At 36.1% G+C, this 21,903-nt stretch overlaps 1 protein-coding gene across 1 annotated transcript in view; it reads right to left on the bottom strand.

Moving 5' to 3' along the window:
- Nucleotides 1–19,856, bottom strand: part of Tmhs (Tetraspan membrane protein in hair cell stereocilia) — a 66,538-nt gene extending 46,682 nt beyond the window's left edge. The window contains exon 1 of the mRNA XM_014426962.3: nt 19,390–19,856. Coding sequence (XP_014282448.1) covers nt 19,390–19,795 — 406 coding nt within the window. The 5' untranslated portion in view covers nt 19,796–19,856. The remainder of the gene's footprint in view (nt 1–19,389) is intronic.
- Nucleotides 19,857–21,903: the final 2,047 nt, after the last annotated feature.

The raw sequence follows: 21,903 nt of genomic DNA, 5'->3' as shown, positions 1-21,903 counted from the left end.
GAGGAAGTTGTTGAAAGCATTTCCTTAGCACATGTGCTAGCACTAAATTGCATTTTCAGTGACCCAACCAGTCCGCTTATCCCTGGGTCTCTACACAGGGTTGCAGAATGAATAATCAGAATCACGGTATTACACCATGACTTTATTGTCCAGTAGTACTACGGTATTACTGTCTAGTTTAATGCACAAAACGTTGCTTAGTAAAAGGCAAAGTTAGTAGAGAGTGAGGCCCAGTAACAGATATTAATTTACCATGTTTAACCTCTGCTCGGGTTAAATCAAGCAAGAGAAGAAGAGCTTATTCAAATTTTCATTTATATTCACCAACAAATCCTCACTAAACTGCAACTCTTCTAAGAATGTACTTCTAAAATATGTTATGGTATCTCAATGTTGGAATTTCGGGATACCATCTCCATTTTCCAGACCAGACATTCTTGGTCACTTTGTAGTTTATATCAAAATTTTCTTGAAATTTCTTAATCATACCAGTCACAGTATAGAAGTTAGAAGAGCAAATACGACAGTGGCCCGCCTTGGGGTATTCCAGGGAATACCATGTTGTGGCTATTTGAGTGGGCACCTCAAAATAAAACAGTGGCGCCTGTTATTTACGTTTCATCTGTGTCAACTTAATGGTTCTGTTTCAATCGCTTATAATGCTAAACGTGGACGTATAAATTTCAACATAACCAAGGTTAAATTATGTTCAATTCAAAATTTTATAGGATACATTTAAATTAAATACGTCTATTACGAAATTAATTAAAGCATAAAGAAAAAGTACCTGCAATACTTTATGACTGTTAGATGATGATATGAGATGACCGGTATTATAAACTGGACTTAAGAAACCGTGGGCAGGTTAGATTCGAATAACCATCATTCGGAAGTCAATGCACTTATTGATAGACGTAAAATTATCAATTGAATTCTAAAATTAAATACTACAAATTTAAGTAATGTATTTATATTTATTGCCGAATATAATTTATTTTTTTATATCCTTATATGTTAGTAACTATGTATTAAATTGATATAGAATACATTTGGAAAAGTTATCAAAATTATTTTAAGTAACCTAAAACTTATATGTAAGTGTAAGAACAAGCTGTTCCATTCGACTCCTTCGAAAATCTTAAGAGGCACTAAAACAGGTTAACGTGAAATTTCACTTGTTACAATAACAAAACATGTTATTTAAAATATTAATTTCATAATTTCGATGATATCTAATTACCTTACAATGGTCATCTCTCTGAGAAAGATTGATAATCTTAATATCAAAAGTTTTCTGAACGACACGTTTTGCTAAGTATTTATTAGACCCACGAATTCTAAAGATAAAACCAGACTTAAAAGATTAAGTGAACGAAAATATATTTATGATCGTTATGTGGATTTCCGCGTATGTGGACATGCAAGAATATAAAGATGTTCTTTTGTTTCTTATGTTTTGGTAATTGATTTCTATACTCATCTTCCTTCAATAATATATTAAACTATATCTTGAACTTTTATAAAAATAGACATAACATTTTACGATTAAAATATATCAATTGTATTGTAATCGATTGACAGCCATTAGAAACAAAAATTGTTTTCATAATTATGAGAGATAGTTGACCGTGGATGACGTACGAGGAGAAGATGGTTGGGGGATTGGGGATGCGGTCAAAATGAAATACAAATAAGTTGATGTAACCTATTTAATTGTGCCAACGTTTCAACAAAAATAGTTTTCAATTATTTGTTGGCGGTCCACGTTTCGATTAGGGCAATTGTGATGGATGGAGTACACTAATAAAACCTAGCTTTTACAGTTTTATTATATAGGTTTTATTAGTGTACACCTAACCACCAATCACAACAGCTCTCACGAAGGCCTGCATTTTTTAATTTTCGAGTTTGGTCGGGAATAAAATATTGAAAACAATTTTTGTTTTTCATGGCCGCTGCACTGACAGTCTATTAAAATACAATTGATATATTTTATTCCAAAAATGTTATGTTTGTTTTTATAAAAGTTCAAAACATAGCTCCTGGACTAAATATTCATCGACTAAATATCAAAAATAATTTACGATAAACTAGAGATAGATAGTATCTTTATGACTAACATCTACGACCATCAAAGATATACAATGGAACAAAAAAGATATAAGTTATATAGGGTGTTTTTTTAAGCCCGATAGAACTTGAAATTGTAAAAAATAACAAAAAAAATTAAATTGTAATCAAAATTTTTTTTTTATTCGACAGATCAATACGTGACATTAACATTTGAAAATGATTTCGGGCATATGGGCACCGCGGCTGTTCTTGACGAAGCGCATTCTGTAAAATTGTGTTCAGCGATGAGGCGCATTTTTGGCTTAACGGGTTTGTTAATAAGCAAAATTGCCGCATATTGTCGTGCGATTTGACACCTCTCGATTATTTCCTGTGGGGCTACGTGAAGTCACTGGTTTATGCTGATAAACCAGCAACAATTGACGCCTTGGAGGCCAGCATTGTTCGTGTTATTCGTGACATACGGCCAACAGTGCTCGAAAAAGTGGCCCAAAATTGGACGTCCAGAATGCGCTTCGTCAAGAACAGCCGCGATGCCCATATGCCAGAAATCATTTTCAAATGTTAATGTCACGTATTGATCTTTCGAATAAAAAAAAATTTTTGATTACAATTTAATTTTTTGTGTTATTTTTTACAATTTCAAGTTCTATCGGGCTTAAAAAAACACCTTATATAATTAAATAATAAAGACATAAATTATTTTCCTCATTGAAAAAATTCTGAAGCATTTGTACTGAATTAAAAGGCTTTATGAGTAGGTATATCGTGGTTAAAAATCTAATATAAGTTGTTTTAAAAATCCAATACCACGGTAAGGACAGTCAAAAGGACCTCCTTCTGAAAAAGTAACATGAACGGCCATAACGACCATTCATAAAAGGTAATATCCAACTTTATAATACTATTCTGTTATATAAAACGAAACATTAATGTTGATACGGTACGTAACATGAACAACGCACGGTTTAAACGGCTAAATCAAGACATTTGAATAAATATATTCCCACAATAGTTATCAAAACGCTTTAACAAACGTTGAGTCACAACTCTACCGTTAAGGTCAAATGACGGAATAGAGATAAAAAAAAAAGTAGTCCATTGTCTTTTCACTGTTTGTATATATGTTATGAATTCTTTATTATTGTATGAGATCGCCTATAAGTGTGATTAGTAAAATTGATTTTATTAGTTGAAAAAGGTAAGGTGTTCTCATTTAGGGTCTGTGTGATAAAAGGATTGGTAAAAGAATAAAATTACAAATGTGGCAATTCATGTGACTAGTGAAAGGTTAGTTTTAAAAATATTACCCAAACAAACATGTTTAACAATTTAAAGCTAAAGAGAAAGTTGTGTACTTTTCATTGGATCATAGTTTGTTCACAAATAAATAAGGCATCCCTTATTTCCAGCTATACATATAGTATACCCCACTATATATATTTTTAAAAAAAATCGATAAATAGTGTTGACTTGTTCAGAGCGAATTCTTCTCTCTACCTACTTCCTTTTTTTTACAAGTCTCTCCCCGCGGTCACGTAACTGGTGCCGATACCCGGGACCTTTGGATACTGGAAAATTTTAGTCTAAAAAAAAAGGATTTTTTTTTCTTCTTTCTGAATTATGGCCGGTAACGGAATAGTGAGAGCGGTGGTTCTAAACATAGAGGGTCTGAGCTTCAACAACCCACTTCCAGCAGCAGCCTACCCACCTCAACCAGCAGGCAACCAGCCTGTAGCTGCAGGGAACCCACCTCCGGCAGAGATTCAGCCACTACCAGAAGTATCTTTAGCGCAAGCTCATGCCACGACGCTAGAATGGATCTAAGTCCGCTCGGCAACCGCCCAGGACTTAAGAAAGGCAGTCTCCGATCTTGAAAGGTTTATTGAGGAGACAAAGGAGTTAAGCCATTTTCTAAAAGGGGGTGATCGACTGCTTTGTCGAATAGATGTGGAGACAGCCAGAAACCTGCTTGACAGTGAGGATGCTAAGGCGTTAAGGGCAGCAGTCATCTGCAGAGTGAAAAGAAGTATCCTCAATCAAATTTAAGCTGATGAGGAGGACCCTTGAGTGTGATCAAGGCGAGATTGAAGAAGGCGTTCAGAGGCGGATGGTGGGGCCCTGAAGAGGACATATTTATAATGATAAGGGAGACCAAGATACCGAAACAGTCTAATGGGCAGTATGCCGCGGAACTCCTGGCACGCTACAACAGAATCACCGATAAACTCAACGAGATGATGAAGAAAAAACAGGTACAGGGTCGGCTGCAATTCCTATCCAATGTACTAAAGATCCAGTTGTCAAAATAGCTTGGGAAAAAGAAGGGAATGCCGAGAGAACGTCCCTCCGTAGAGTTTGCACAAGAGCTAATAGACACAAGTACCCAGGAACAAGAGGCCCGAATGGAAGTGGAAGAGTCATCGTGGACTAGGATTACATATAATCGGCCTAGAACAACTCCGCTGCCTTTAGGAAGAAGAGAGTAAAAGAGCAGCGGTAGGGAGAAAACGCAGAAGACAGAAGACAATGGCAAGCACAGCCCAGAAACAGTAACGGGCGACGTGAGGGCCGTAAGTGTCATGGATGTGGAAGGACGGGACATCTAGTGGCTCAGTGCCCACGCAGCAGGTGTTTCGAGTGTGGAACCAAAGGGCACATCGCAAGGCAGTGCAGGCATACCACAGGAGAGAGTGAAACCAGGCAGAGCCAATGGAGGTGAACGCCCAAAGGCTGAGGGAGAAGGGGTGACTCACAAAGCGCATTTGGTTCAGAGAGATATAATTCTCGGAAACGGAGGAAGAAGTCAGAGGACCGGGGAATAGTGGTGGACAGAGGAGTGGATGGAGGCGGACAATAGGAGGCATAAAAACTCAAGAGGAAAGTTGAAGAAAGTGTCGGTAGAGGGGCGACCGCACAGTCACAATGTACGAGGAAAACATGGCGGTCTACCTATAATCCAAACAAGAGGAATGAGGTGTCTGAAGGACACTGGCAGCTCTAACACCATTGTTAGTCGAGAGGTGCTGGAGAGACTGAATTGTAGAGTGCTCAGTGTCCAAGTATGTAATTGCCAATTGATCACCCTGGGTGGCCCATGTAGCGTAGAGGGAGACGCAGAAATTAAGTGAATGGGAGGCTAGTGGGACTAGAATAAGGGTGCACTTATTAGGGAATATACCCCAGTATTACCAAGCACTCATTGATGTGATCTGTTGGGAAAGGTAGGTGCGAGGGTTAGGAATAAAGAGGGAAGATGGAGCATTAGAATAGAGAAAAAGATGTTTAGCTGCCAAAATCATTTCAAAGACGAGAGAGTGTGAGGAAGATTGGAGACATGCTATCGTGCGATATCAGTACGTATGAAGGTGAGACGCTGGGTGCTACTGGGAAAACCATGCATGAGATCCCGCTGAAACAAGAGAGGATAACATAAGTAAAGGAACGGCGGTACCCGCAGGCGTTGCGTCAGCACATCAGGGAGGAGCTGGTTAGTTTGAAAAAACAGGGAATTATCATGGACAGCACTTCGCCATACAATAGGAACAATAGCCCATTGTGGGCAGTGACGAAAAAGAGTGCCGGGGGATAGAAAGGAGAAATATAGAGTTGTAATTACCTTCAGGAAACTAAATGAGGAAAAGGTGGATGAAAGATATCCAATACCCCGATTTGAGGACATCCTGACTAGGTTAGGTGGAGCAACAATATTTAGCACACTGGATTTTTTAAAAATTTATTTATTGATATTTACAACTGTACATAAATAGATCAAGTAAATTTGAGGAAATCATAATGGTATGGTACAAGCATGTAGAGAAACTACCCAACGCTAACACTCTAAAAACATTTTTACAATATAAGGTCTCGAGGCCATCTTCTTTTCAGACACCGTGGGTCTGGTGTAGGAGAGGTGCTAAGTTTTTGCAGCAATCATCACTCTAGACATTAAGAATGCTTTTAACACTGCAAGATGGACCAGTATAATAGATGCCCTTCTAACTATGGCGGTACCAGCCTATCTTATGAGAGTTCTCACAGACTACTTCAAAGATAGAGTTCTGTTTTATTTTTCAGACATAGGCCAAAGGAGATACAAGGTGACTGTCAATGCCGGAGGGATCCACAGTTGTGGGATTCGCAGATGACGTTGCAGTTGTAGTGGCGGCGAAGCACTTGGATGAAGGTCTTGCAGATCACAAGACCGTGGTTCTCCTAACTAGCAGGAAGCAGACTGAGTCCATTACTGTCACGGTTGGTAGGCACGAAATTGGTTCGCAGTCTTGCTTAAAATACCTCATGATCATGCATAGTCATGATCGATGCACGCCTCCGCATTAATGTTCACACGGAGTATATCAGCGCCAAATCTGCTAAAGTAGCATCCTTTTTGTCACGCCTTATGCCAAACGTTGGAGGTCCCAGAAAAGTAGCCGAAGGCTCCTTGCTACTGTTGTTCCCACCATTATGTTATATGCAGCCCCGATTTGGAAAGAAGCGATGGTTACCAAATCATACGGGAGAAAATTGGTTTCAGTTTATCGCAGGGTTTCTTTAAAGACGGTTAGCGCTTTTCGAACTGTTTCCTACGAAGCGGTGTGCGTGATAGCCTGAACGCCGCCTGTGGAGATTTTTGTTGAAGAAAGAAGCAGGCACTATGGACGACATTTACACGTTTCCAGAGAGGAAGAGCGAAAAATAACCATCGACCAGTGGCAGCAACGTTGGGAGGCTGCAGATTCCGGAAGGTGGACTCGTAGGTTAATACCCGATGTGGGCACATGGTATGGCCGCCAGCATGGGAGGTGGATTTTAACGTAACCCAATTGTTAACCGGACATAGATGCATTAGAGCCGGTAGGCTGGTACTAGTACCGCTTCAAACTGGACAACACCGCAAAATGCCCTGGATGTCAGATTGTCGAGGAAACCGAGGAACACGTGTTTTTCACTTGCATTCGCTTTGCGGCAGAAAGAAGTGAATAGGAGAGAGTGTGTGGGCGGTGGTTTTAGTGGGTAAACATTCCACGCACGGATAGGTACGGGCCTATCCGTGTCTTTTGAAGATTTCCACTGACCCTCGTAAAAAAAACACACACACACAGATGGAGAGTCTTTAATTGACAATCAGTCGCTATAACCGTGGTTGCTATCTATTCAATTTATAGATTAATTAAACACTAAATCTTTAAACGTGTTACCTGTTTGATACGGGTGGACGAACCATGACCAATAAGAATGTCAGTTAGGATGGAATAGTTTTGGCGAGTTTCATAAACTATAACCAACTAGTTTATCCTTCAACTGGCGTGAAAGAAGACCGAGCGATAAAAATATGTACCGCCAGAATTTAGAGAAAACTGATGTATTGAACCAATAACAGTAATACCCATGGACACAACTCCGACTTTTATTCAGCTTGTAATGACATAAAAAAGAGGATTATTTTCTCGATCTTGAACAGTTAATTGATGCTACTATAAGTCTCAAATTTGTAATTGATTTCTATGATATTATAGAGATCTGCAAAGTTGGAAAAGTTGGGTCCAAACAAGGACTCCCCTAAGTTTAAAACTTATTTTTTTCTAAAGTTCTAGTTATTTAATCAAATTATTATAGATATTATAGAAAAAGATGGATGGTTTATCGAGATATTTTGTTTTGATTTACATTACTTATGTAAGTTGGTAGCATCCTTGGTACGACTATTAATGGTTTCTGGAAAAATGGCCCAAATACCATTTCGAAATATTATAAAATATTAAATAAGAAAAGATATCAAACTATGGCACATTTTTTTTTCAAATTTCTACACCCCTTGAAACGATTGGCATAAAAATAGGGGTAAGCTACCAGTCTCACACTAAACCTCACCTACATTACTTAAAAAAGGAAATAATATAAAAAAATTATCAGTAATAATGATAAATTGGTTGAATATGTTTTAAAAGAAGTAATTGTCAATATTTTATCATTGGATGCATTAAAACGCCAGCTACACGCATGTTGATAAGCAATACACTGTAATAATACAGTTGACTAGCAATACACCTCTGCATTCCAAGAAATCTAGGAAGTACGCGGACATGATGGGCGCCACGAGAAGCCTACTTATATATCATTCCTAATCACAAATACTTCCATCTGTCAAATGATTATCCATGCAATGCAACTTTCGTCAACTGATAACAAATTTATTTTTTCGTTTAAATAAATATTATTAGGTTAGTACGCGGTGTTTTGAAGTTTACTGCAAAACAGTAATTGCAGTCACGTTATTGATATTAACCTTCATAAGTTTCCTTGAAAGGAGTGTCGCGCCACTTTTTCTTTTTTTTTTTTTTTTTTTTTTTTTGTAATCCTTATAAGTAGCAATGAATTGAGTATACATTTTCTGCAAGTAGAATGTATTTATAGTGTCGACCTTTGACATGAGCGCCGAAAAATAAAAACAATAAAAAATCGAGGAGGATGATATAAACAAGCGACTGAAACAGTATCTCTTATTTAGTTTTTTTATAAACTGAAATTAATTTTTTGCAATTCTCAACAAGTGGCGGGCTTACCCCGGTTACCCTCCTTCAGGGTACTGTCCCGTTGGACATTAGCAGGAAATTTTTAATTTGGAAATTTAATTGCAATAGTGATAAACTAATATTGTTCTTCTGTCATGTCCTGCAATTTTCAACATTATTGTCGCATAAATAGTTCACATAATCGTTGGTGGAAGGGAAGCTACCATTTTTTTTTTTATTATTAAAAACTATTTTACTTTTTTCACTTTTTCTTACCTGTATATGAAATAAATGTGGAAGTATGGCTATCATGAAAATTTTTGAACCTGAGTATAATACACGTTAAATGTCCACCGAGTCCACTGAGAAAAATAAATGAACAACCTAGTTCAGAAACGAAAAGTTACACAAAACTGAAGTTACTTATCCAAGACAAGCATGTGCCTGGGATATTACATTTATGCTAAAATCGACATGCCACAAAATACTATAAATTTTACACTTTTTCATAATTTTTTACAAAACAGCTCGAACTATTCCGATCAAACTCGTCATATTAATGCTTGAAGAAGTTTGTCGGGGGGTGCGGTCAGCAAAGAACACCATAAATAAATATGGTTTTGTTTATTTATGTTGTTCTTTGCTGACCGCACCCCCCGACAAACTTCTTCAAGCATTAATCTACGGTCAACTATCTACACCTCAATCATCATATTAATGTATGAATACGCAATATTTAATACCAGCGTGATCTTATCCTGTTTGAAATAGTCCACATTTTCAAAACATCTTCTTCTAAAGTACCTTTAATTTTGTCAATTCAAAATATCTATCCATCTCTAGTAGAAATGAGAAACAATGGATACAAATAGACTATGAATGAATTTGATATTTAATTGATGTAGAAAATAAATATGTTCGTGTTTCAATAGTTGTCATGGCAATCGTCATATATTTTTGACTATCGTAACGATGCAAATTATGATGAGACGAAAAAGCTATTAATAAAACATAGTCATAGTTTTTCTTTCTTAAACTATATGAAAATGGTTCAGAAACAATGGAGAATTAATTTCAACTCAAAGTAGAATGGAAAGTGAATGGTCAGGTTCCATAACCGAATCTAAGTACCGTTTAGAATTATGCACCCCAAATGCTATATCATATACAATAGTTATTTTACTGTAATGATAAATCGTTTTAGTAGTAGGTAAATAATAATGAAATTTCTGAACAATGCAAACAGGATGAAACAAGAAACAGTAACGAGAAGTAATAGAATAAAATATCACTATGTTCTAAGTAAGACAAAACAGGATCAACCTATTTGTTAAAAAAATATTTATTTAAGTCAAAATAATTATTTAAATAATAATAGTTTGGTCAGAAGCATATTTACAAAAAAATAGTCTCTTTTTAGATATTAATTCTATTATTATACATAAATCTGAGAAGAGAACTGGTTACCATGTTTCGATATGTTGTTAATATTTAAATGTAATATGATACTTGATAGTCGATGAAAAAAATTGAAATATTTCAAATATGCATAGCCAGATTTAATATTACTAGTCCTTAATAGACCTCAGGTATTAATTTTGTTATTAATAATTTTTTTAGAATAGTTGAGTCAACAGCGTCTGCTTACAACGCATTTAAATACATGTTTAACCAATTCCGGTCCCAGCATATCAAATTTATGTCTTGAGTTTAACAATTTCGTTAAAAATAAAATGCTACTAGAAGCTAGAAGTTGCTTTCAGAAAGTGCATTTGAAAGTACAATATAAGTTTACGAGGACTGTTCGTAAACTGGTGGGGAGGAGTTACGGCCTCAGTGAGATGTGAGCTGACAAAGGTTATCGACTAGATCAGCTGATCAAGACGTTCACAGAGTGTTCTTCTATATACCTTTTACTTTTTTTAAAAATTAAGTCTCTTCTTGCTGTAACTTAACTTATGTACATATATATAAAGTTACGGTCTGAGTCAGCTGTTACTTCCATGTCAGTTGACTGAGGAGATCAGCTGATCGAATGTATATAAAGAGTTGTGCCGAACTCAATAAAGCCAGTATTTTACTCCAGTTCAAGCGTGTCAGATTAGAGGCAACGAAATGGCTGATAGGGGAGCAAAAAAGGCGCTCAACCTTCCGGGACCAAGTAAAGCTTTCTTGACAGCATCGGAGCTTGCACGGCCACTAAGAGAAGCCATATTACAGGAGTGGCAGGCACTGTGGGACAGCAGCCCGCCAAATAAATTGAAGCCGATTAAGAAAAATGTCAAGGCATGGAGCAGCTCCAGTCGCGGCAACCGTAGAGAGGAGGTTGTATTAACACGCCTAAGACTATGACACACCAGGCTTACACATCTTCACTTAATTACAAAGGAGGATCCACCCAGATGCCAGAAATGTAATCAAAGAATGACAATAAATCATATCTTCGAAGAGTGTGTTTTCAACACTAGAAGAATAAATGAACTGGGTATACCTTCGAATATATCAGAGGCCAATCAAATATATATATATGCTTTTTTGTATATTATGTATTTTTTGTATACTTTATATATTATGTGTTTGGTTTTTTATATGTTATGTATTTTTATCTATCTATTTTATACATAAATATATATGTATTTTTTTTTCATTTATATAATTGAACTCTGGGTGTGCGTATGAGTGGGATGTTGGCGTTGATGACCGGTGGGTTTTACGCCTTAATTTCTGAATAAACAAACAAACAGATCTTCAGAGAAGAAGGAATTATCTTTTTTGACATTTTGCTTTCGCCGTTACTTAAGTGGTGCCGAAACCTGAAATCTTTCAATACCAATACAAATTTTAGAATGAAGAAATTTTATTTATTTATTTTTCTTTGTAACGTAATAGTGAGAGCACCTGTTCTAAACATCGAAGGTCAGAATTTCACCAACCCACTTCTAGCTGCAGCCAACCAACTTCTAGCACTAGACAACCAGACTATAGCTGCATTCAACCCGGAGATGGAGCCAATACCGGAAGTCTCTTTAGCGCAAGCTCATGCCACGATGCTGGAATGGATTAAGGTCTGTACGGCAACCGCCCAGGACCTGAGGAAGGCGGTGTCGGACTTCAAAAAATTCACAGGAGAGACCGGAGAATTAAATCACTTTTTAAAAGGGGTGATCGACTAATAAGCCGAATTGAAGCGAAGACAACCGAACACCCGCTCGACAGTGAGGATGCTGAGGCGTAGGAGGAAGTAGGATATTTAGTGGCCCACTGTCCACGCACAAGTTGTTTTGAATGTGGAAATGAAAGGCACATAGCCAAACAGTGCCCATACATGTACCGAAGAAGAGATGTGGGCCGGGGTGAACCAATGGAAATCAAAGCCCAACAGATAGGGAGAAGCAACCGGAGGTTGAGTAGACCATCTGATGAATCGACGGAAACATCGGGAACGTCGGAGACTGAAAAAGAAGCTGAAGAACCACGGAACCGAGTTAGTCAAGGGGAGTGGAAACAAGGAGACAAAGGTGGATGGAGGCGAGGAACTGGTGAGAGGTAGACGCGAGACATATGAAGGGGATTTCGTCAAAAAGGCGACCACACACTGCTGAATAGCTGAGCGAGTGATCACTATAGAGATAGCAAAAGTGAGGTGCCTGGTAGACACCGGCAGTTCCAACACCATCATGTGCCAAGAAGCCCTAGAAAAGTTGTGTAGTGGAGAGAGGTCATACCAGATTCGGGAATGCCAATGTAAATTAATCAGCCTAGGTGGCCCTTGTGAAGTAGAGGGGGAGGTGAAGATAGGGTTGACACAGTGGGGATTCAGTAAGGAAAACTTGCAGGTACATATGGTAGGAAGTATACCTAAGGGATGCAAAGTGGTTATGAGATGTGACCTACTAGGGAAGGTGGGAGCTTGGTTTAGGAATAGCCAGGGAAAATGTAAGATTAACTTTGGAGGAAAAATCTACAAATGTCATTTTCAGCGGAAGAACGCGGGCGCTCGGGTTGGAGAAATCAATCAGGCCGAGGACTGGAGACGAAGCCTTAGGAGGGAATATGAAGATATCTTTTTTAAAGAAGAGGACAAGCTCGGGACGACCGGGAGTACGGTTCTCACTAAAACAAGACAAAATGATATACGTGAAAGAGAGGAGATACCCGCAGGCGCTACGTCACCATATCCGGAAAGAGCTTCAAAGTTTAAAACATCAGGGAATAATTATTGACAGTAGTTTCCCGAACAATATTCCGTTGTAGACAGTGAAAAAGAAGAGCGTGTCTGGTGAAACTACTGAAAAGTATAGGGTGGTAATAGATTACAGGAAGCTGAACGAGAATGACGTATATGAGAAGTATCCGATCCCCAGATTTGAAGATATTTTGGAAATACTGAGAGGAGCAAAGGAATTCAACACTCTGGATATCATCAAGTAAAACTGTATCCTAAGGATCAACATAAGACGGCATTCATATTTGAGAGGGGCAATTATGAGTTTACAAGGATGCCGTTTGGTCTCAAAAACGCCCCTATAACCTTCAGCGCCTGATGGACGAGTTTCTGAGAGGTATTGACGAATCCGTCTGTCAGATTTACATTGATGATCTCCGAATGTTCAGTAAGAACGAAGAAGAACACGTGTAGCATTTACACAGCGTATTCCAAAGAATTAGGCAATGTGGGCTCAAATTATCGGGAGAGAAATCATCGTTGGGACAGGAACAAATAAATTGTTTGAGCCACATGATTTCCAGGGAAGGAATTAAACCCGACGCGGATAAAGTCGCAGGTATCCGGAAGATGACAGTGCCTAGGGATGTGAAGTGAGTTCGGAGGGTGCTGGGAACTTTAAATTATTACCGGAGATTTGGCCAGAAATGGCTGAGTATCTCGGTCCACACAACAACCTTCTGAAGAAAGGAGATCATAACTCCGATGGTGGAAGACAATATCAGGTGGTGCTTGGAGAAGCTGCAGCAGGAGCCGGTGCTTGCTTTCCCAAACTTCACCCGGCAATTCACTATCACTACAGATGCGAGTGAGTACGCGCTGGGAGCGGTGTTGTCTCAGTAAGCTGAAGGAGATCGCCCAGAGGCGTACGCCAGTAGGCGCCTGACAGAGACGAAGACCAGATGACACTGGAACGAGAGCTCTTAGGAATAGTGTGGGCTGTTGACCACTTTAGGCCCTAGGTTTTCGGGAGAAAGTCTAATGCACACACTGACCATGGGCCCCTCCAATGGGTGGGAAAATTGAAGGAGTCTTCGGCCAGGATTACGCGTTGGAAGGAGTTATTGGGACAGTACAATATGGAAATCACATATAAACCAGGCAAAGAAAATGTGGTAGCTGATTGGTTATCTCGAGCCATAACCATGAACGCCTTGCAAGAAGACAACGGGGAACCGTCAGGAGTGAGACAGTTTCATCGAGAATGGGCGCCGAGAGAGGTAGATGGACAGAATGTGGCGGAGGAAGATGATACGGAGAAATCTTCGTGTTACGAGAGCTCTGAGTAAGGAAGACCAGTAGATATGGATGAAGTAGAGGATATCATCTATTACAAGTGGCGGAAGATTATATGGAAGACGAGAACCACTGGATTAGTCAAAGTCGAGTGCAACAAGTATGGGAGGAGCAATATTACGACGATTTAGTCGCAGCCTGATCTAATAAGATCTGTAAAATGTTGAATAATGCTTCCACGACTGGAGGAAAGTGTCACCCTGTGAATGAAACCGTTTGTGAGAAGACCAAGCGGCTATAACTTGATGAACACATAGGAATGTCCTGTCCATCGGGGGAAACCCTTCGGGAGGACGAACGCCAGAGGTGACTCTAGCATAGCATCAGGGCAAAACAAATCACCGCGGAATCTTAGAGACCCTGCAAGCATTACGAAGGTACTTTTTGTGGGGGATGAAGAAGACTATCACAGATGTTGTAGGAAACTCCAAAGTTTGTCTACACACCAAGTATGACAGACACCCACCAAAAGGTAGACAAGGGGAGATACCTACCGCTCAACGATCTACAGGTCGACACTTGGAGAGGATTTTAATGGATCACCGTAATTGATCTTGACAATAAGGCGGCAATGCCGCACCGTGTGTAGGACAAGTCGTTGGAAGCTGTGTTGGCAGCTCTCCGATTTCGGTTCCAATTTTACAGAGTTACAGAGCGTATCTCATCAGATTCAGACTGAGAATTCGACAATGCCATGCTTCGAACAGAAATGAAGGACCTGGACGCAACATGGCATCTCAACACACCAGGGCACCCCAAGAGCAGAGGAAGCATAGAGCGGCTTCATGGCACGCCTATATCAGATCGACAAGGGATTGGAACCGGATGTAGACCAATGCATAGCGGTATATAATCATTCCGGAGTTTTCACCATTTGAGATCCTCTTTGGGCTTCGAGGACACGGCAGTGGACGGTGAGGAGATACTCAACAACCATGTTGCTCGAAGAAAGTTATGGGAGACGGCACGAGGAAAAATGGAATAGGAAAAAACCAGGAGGGAGGCGCGGGAGAATTTAAAGGTCACAGACAGGGTGGGTGCGATCAAAATCGGGACGAAGTACCCCCAGAAAGTTGGGGTCCAACATGGGTAAGGAGATATAGCGATACGAGGGTCCATTCAGGGTGATAATTATTAGGGAAAGCATTATTGTTACTGTAGAAAGTATTAGAGAATCTAAAAAGAGGAGAACTGTCCATATTGAAGAGATAAAAACTAGATTGTTTTACTGAAAAATTAGTTATTAATATAATTCTATTAATTATTTTTTTCTTTATGGTTTATTTTGACTTTTTTAAACGTAGTTTTTTGTCCATTTTAGCCTATTTATGTATTGTGTAAAGAGTTCTTTAATTTTACTCTTAGGTTTAAATGATGTATATAGCAATTATTTTAGGAAGTTTGTGAGTTTTTATAATTATATTAGTATTTATATATACAGGAATTTATTTTTTTAGGAATTGTTTTTGTTTTCTATGTTATTATATTATATAATATTAGTTTACGAGGATTGTTCGTAAACTGGTAGGGGGGAGTTACGGTCTGAGTCAGCTGACTGAGGGGAACAGCTGATCGAATGTATATAAAGAGACGTACTGAATCCAATAAAGCCAGTATTTAACAGCAGTTCAAGCGTGTCAGATCTTATTCCTTCTTCTCTTTTTTGACATTTTGCTTTCGCCAATACTTAAGTTATATATATTGATGTCATGTATTTTAATAATATTACTCCATGCACTGATGTTGTCCACCTATTCATTTCAACTTCTACACCACCCCCTCCTCCCCCCCAAACACATAAATTAACAAACTTTTAACTGTACATTAAAGTTTCTAAGCAGATAGATAATTCTGGTAGACCTAATATGCACATATTTTCAATAAATATAAATATACTTGATCATTTTTTTATTTATTTCCCTAATAAGTATTTTCATTTTATTTTTTCATTATACCTAATTCTTAATAGATTTAGTTCCAGAATAAAGTGTTATATTTTTATATTATATTCAGAACTGATAAATGGTAATGTTCGAGGACTTTTGAATAAGTAGATGATTTGCGGCGGAATAGTTTCCCACCGAATCAATGTATGTTTGGAAAAGGAACTTACCCTAATAGGTAAAATCTTGTCTAAAAATCATAATCTGTGCGGCATCTCCTGGATACCCGTTGCCAATTCTTACGATTTGCTTTTCAAAGACCCTTTCTTACGTTGCCATTTGACGTATCGCGTAAGGTTAGGCTATGACAGATTTGTGACTTTAATGATACAAAAACACAACTGTTTTGGGAAATTTTTGTTATAAAAAGATATAAGGCCGTGTTATTGCAAATTCAAGTTCCAAATTTGAGTTACAATTCAACCACTTTGTGAATAAACGCAGACAAGCAAAGGTAAATCCAATTTTTTAACATTCTATTTTTGTTAGTTATCTGTTTTTTACATTAGTCAGATGAAAGAGAGGTTTTCCGGCTCTACTGAATTCTAGGTTTTTCAGCTGAAATCTAATAATATTTTATACATGTTTTTAAAACCTAAAATTACACATTTCCGCCAAAATTTAAGTTTCTAGATTTTTCAATTTACTATGATTGTAGTTCATATTCATATTCACATTTCTCTGTAGACACATGTTTATTTACAGAGAAATATGTGTTCATTCAAGGAACAATTTTTACTAAATAGTTCCAGAGAATTCATACATATCCATTTTCATATACGTTCTAGCAGCTATTTCTGATAAGTGACAAATTTTACGATTTTTAGAAATAAAAATTATGGAAACTACTTGCCAACACCATCATATAACTATTGTAACTAAATATTCAAGTATAACGTCACTCGAAATAGCTTTCCTTCATCTTCCTATATATAAATATATATATTTATATTAATATTAATTTATCTAACATAACAGATAAATCTATAATTTCACCATACATTTGTATTATTACGTGGTTAAAAATCTTTATCAGTAACAATTTCAGATGCACTCATCGGAAAAAACTTTATTCTTTCCTTTATTTGTCAACTATTTTTTAAAATATTATACAAGAAAATAAATCCATTTTTGGCAAACTTTTGCTTTCAAGATACAATTATCTGATTAGGCCTCATTAGAGAAACAGTTATTAACTGTTTATATATTTAATAAATTTTCTCACTATTTTTAACTAATTATAATTCGTAATACTATTATCTCAATTGGCTAAATTTCTATGATTAAATGCTCATTTATTTATTTTATTTAGTCAACTATCCATCTCTTATCATTATAAACGAAAACAATTTTTACTGTTTTGAATTTTTTTTTTTAATAATAACCATTCATTGTCGGTATCATCTTGGAACACTTCCGTGACCTTCAGTGAACTGTACAAAAACTTGCACCGTTTAATGAATTATTTTTGGCACCGTTTGACATTTCAAATTCTTCATTTACCAACTTCTCTCACAAGTCTATCTGGAAATCTGAGCAGGAGCATGATTTCATGAGAATGGGAATTTAATTTTTTCTCAGTCATTTATCACAGCTATCTTGTGCTCATACTCATGAGGAGTGAAATATTGAGAAATCACATTCAAGAGAAAATGATATAGTGACAATATGGTCAGGAAAGAAAACTTTTCAAAAGTTATGGAACAAAAAATATAGTAACATACATGAGCATGATTAAAAATATGGACGATATTTTATTTTATTTACATTCTCGTTCACACAACACATTATAAACTGAAAAGAGGTAAAGGAGGAACTAGACTTGCGTGAAGCTAGGAAGCCGATAATATACAAGAGAATTTGAGAATTTCATTATTTATATAATTTCCTAAAATGTCATTCTTAATACATTGGATTGCACCTAAAAAATAAAATAAAATGGTATTAAACGTCTTAAAATTAGAAAATTTTCTAAAGACCTTGCAAGAATCAGAACACTCGATAACTACTCGTAGTACTTTAACATACGGGCGACTAATTTTACGAGTATGATGAGAGTGACCGTATATCATTTATTTAATAATATTTAACTAAGAATATCTATTCAAATTATTTAGTAAATTCACTTGTCAAAGAATTATTTAAAAATGCTAATCATAACTAAACCATCAAATATAAACATTGAAATGCGAAATGGTGTCCGAAATTCCAGTAGGACCATACTTGATTTCGTACAACAAATTTTCAGTACAAAGAATTCATTGTACTTGAAAATCATGTGTAAATAATGCTAATGACAAACAGGTTTGCAATTAATACTCACGAGTATTGTAACATACCCTCTGTTCCTTTGATTATTATACAGAGAATATTTTGGTCAAGTGATGTAAATCTAATAGAAAGAAGACTAAGTGTTATAATGATGGAACAGAATAAGAGAAAAGAGCAATGCCGATTTATCTTCGACTGAAGCGAAAAATCCGCAAACTAACTGTATCAGAGAAAATAAATGAAGTGTTGAGTAGCTGGGAACAAACTTACAAGGCAAAGATTTCTCCTTGCGTTAGGTAAAAGGAAAGAAACAAAGAAAGGACAAAAGCATAAGTAGACTGCTCAATGCAAGGTCTTTTGCAACATATTCATACAATACTTAACCTTTATAAAAAACTTTGTTTAAACACATTTTTTTTTTTGTTTTTGCAAATAACTTTTAAAATAAAAAATAAATCGACTAATATTCGAGTGAAATTACTTTGTAACAATCCTTTCACTGAATGAACGTGCCCATTAGACTCGATATCGTATAAGTATTTTATTCATTAATAGTAATATAATATTTATAGCTATATTTATCTTTAACAAATGAATTTAATACATAAGAGAACAGTCGGTTACCAAACATCATATTGCTGGATGTATAATTCATTAAGAAGGAATCCAGCAGATGGAAACTAGAAATTTGAGAATCTTCATAAATATAATACTTATTAATAATGATATGATATCAATATTCAATGATTCACTTAATTAACAATCATTTATGTTATATGGTGACATGGATATTCCCACATAAAATAATATTCTTGACCTTTAAAACTGACCAGCAATTAACTATTAATCACCACATTCAAAAATCATAATTTTTCTATTAATCTAGGTACCAAAACAATTTAAATAAAAATAAATTTAACTAATTACCAAATCCAATTAAAATTATCATATGTTCTTCCAGAATCAAAATGTAGCAACAACATTAATAATTTTTTTTTGATTAGGCTATCAAATAAGATTACTTAAAAAAAATATTAATCATAAATACAGAAAAAATAACACTTACCAGAAACAGTCTGAAGCCAGGCAGAGGTCTTGAAAAGTGTAGTCGAAGGTAAGAAAAGAAAAAGTGGTATAGCTAGGATGGTAGCAGCTGCCAAAAGTATGGAAAAGGCAGCCAAGGCGGAGGCCAATTTAAAGAAGAGGCCAGGAACAGAAGATGGATCACCCAACCAGCCCAGGCATTCTTCAGTAGATCCTCCGTAGAAGCACATCTTCCACAGTCCAAACCTTCCAGGATACTCCGAATCAGATGTGTCACCCATCCATTCCGGTGTGAGGAAGGCGACAACGACAATGATGGCGTAACATATAGTAAAGATGCCCCAGAGGACCCCGATCGCCTTGGAGTTCCTCACGTAATTTGTGGCGTAAATGTGAGATGAGTCGACGTATTCTACCTTGGATCCCATCCTGGACTCAGCTGATCGGTTGCACGAACACCCTGCAACGGGCGAGCACTTACTGCCTTCTTACCTAATCCCCACTACCTCATCCCCTCCTCATCCACACCTGTGGTAGCATCTTAAAGAAAATACTGCCACTGTCAAAACAAAAAAAGTTTTACAAATATTTCCATGACTTGGGAAAACGTTATCAACCATCACAGCTAGCCTCATTTTAAAAATATTAATTAATAAAAATTGATACATTTTTTAAAGACTGTCTCCTTTGCGATCCGGCTAGCTTTTAATCTAACGAAAATTCTCAAACAGATTTATGGATCCTATTGCCGAAGGTATGAAACGATAAATCAAGCATTACCGATCATAACATATCTCTTAAAGGAAACATGCAACCGATTAAATGAGACTCGTCTTAGTGCAGCATATTGACATGAAAATAAGTAATACAGCAAGCATTTGAAATAAATTAATGTCATATAAAATATTGTAAAGTAAAAATAAATGGATAATAGCTTTAACTATGCAAAATATAATATATTATTGAAAGCTTACAAACAAATATAAAACTAAATTAAATATATACGTGTTTGTATGTGTGTGTATAAATATATAAAACTTAATTCATCCCATACTCAGTAACAAATGTTAGCCAACTAAATGAATTGGAAATTAAAATTACTACTAATAGAAATACCGATATATACTTAGAACAATGTGAATACATAAAATATTTAGGAAATTATTTTGATAAAAATACAAAATGCAATCAGAATTCAGAAGAAATAACAAAAATAGCTCTAAAGTCGATTTTCGTATTTTTAGGACCGAGGAGTACACTAAGTAGAAGATAAATAAGCAAATAGTAACAGTATATCTGGCTAAGTAGGCGCTGTCTTACATCCAGTATAGGATATTAAAGTGGAGAACTTGATAAAGTTTTAAACCTAGTAATCAAAAGTACAAAAAAGTATTTTTGCAATACTAAAAGAAACAAAAAAGACTAACCACTTTTCCGAAAACAAAACATTTTGAATTTCGGATTTTTGTTTACAAAAACAGCAATCATATTAATATAATTTGACGATAAATTTGAAAAATGTCAAACGACAATAAATACCAACATTGAGTTTAAGTGATAAATTTATAATCTCGAAACTATAAAACAGCTCTAATGAAAATAAATTACTATTAAACTGGAATAAGATCGTACAATGCGTTGAACCTACCATACGTTTAAAAAACAAAAGTTCATGAAAATACAATAAAGAAAGAAAGGCCTCATAAAATATCTTTTAAATAAAAAATATATTATGAAGACAAAATACATTTAATTTTTAGGTGAAAAAAGAGTATCACACGAAATTTTATGTAAATCATCAAAATATATCAGACTTGTTGTGTTCATCAGAGTAAGTGGTTAATTATTCTTAAGTTAATCAAAGAGTATTGTAATACATTGTAAAAAGTGTTAAAGAAAATAGAACAAAAAAAGTACATAAACTAAAAAAAAAAAAAGAATAATGTATTAATACTGGAAGATTGCTGATTGCCCATGAGTATCAATGAATGGAATATGATCCGGGTGCGGTCAAATAAAACTCAAATAGTAATAACTATTTTAATTGAGCCAACGTTTCGCCCTACGTTGCAGGGCTTCGTCAGGGCTAAAAAAGATACAAACACTTGACATAGTTACCAAAAAAAAACATATGTGGAAAATAACAGGGGTATACAATGAAACGTAAAATTTAATAAGAAAAATTAAAGGTTATAAACAATAAATGAAAACGGTAATAGTAACAGAAAGATAAGAGAAGAAATATTAAAGAAAGTACAAATTAAGAGATGAGAAGGGAAAAGAATAAAATGAAATGAAAATTGATGAGACAGAATTTATACCTGTTTTGACAGAAGTCAAAGTCAGAGTGAACCGTTTGTATTGGGTGGAGTGGAGATAGCAGCTAAGTACGTCACATAATAACGAAAATAATTTTAAAGTAAACAGTGTAAAATATATTAAAATTAGGTAAACAATAAATGATAATATACATGATGGAGGGGGAGAAGAAATATTACAAAATTATAAAATAAATTTAAAAAATAAATAAAATATA

The sequence above is a fragment of the Halyomorpha halys genome, unplaced genomic scaffold (assembly GCF_000696795.3).
Source record: "Halyomorpha halys isolate HHAL.00 unplaced genomic scaffold, Hhal_1.1 Scaffold604.1, whole genome shotgun sequence".
NCBI lineage: Eukaryota > Metazoa > Arthropoda > Insecta > Hemiptera > Pentatomidae > Halyomorpha > Halyomorpha halys.
The sequence above is the reverse complement of the archived record's forward strand: the minus strand, read 5'-3'. Positions and strand labels throughout refer to the sequence as shown.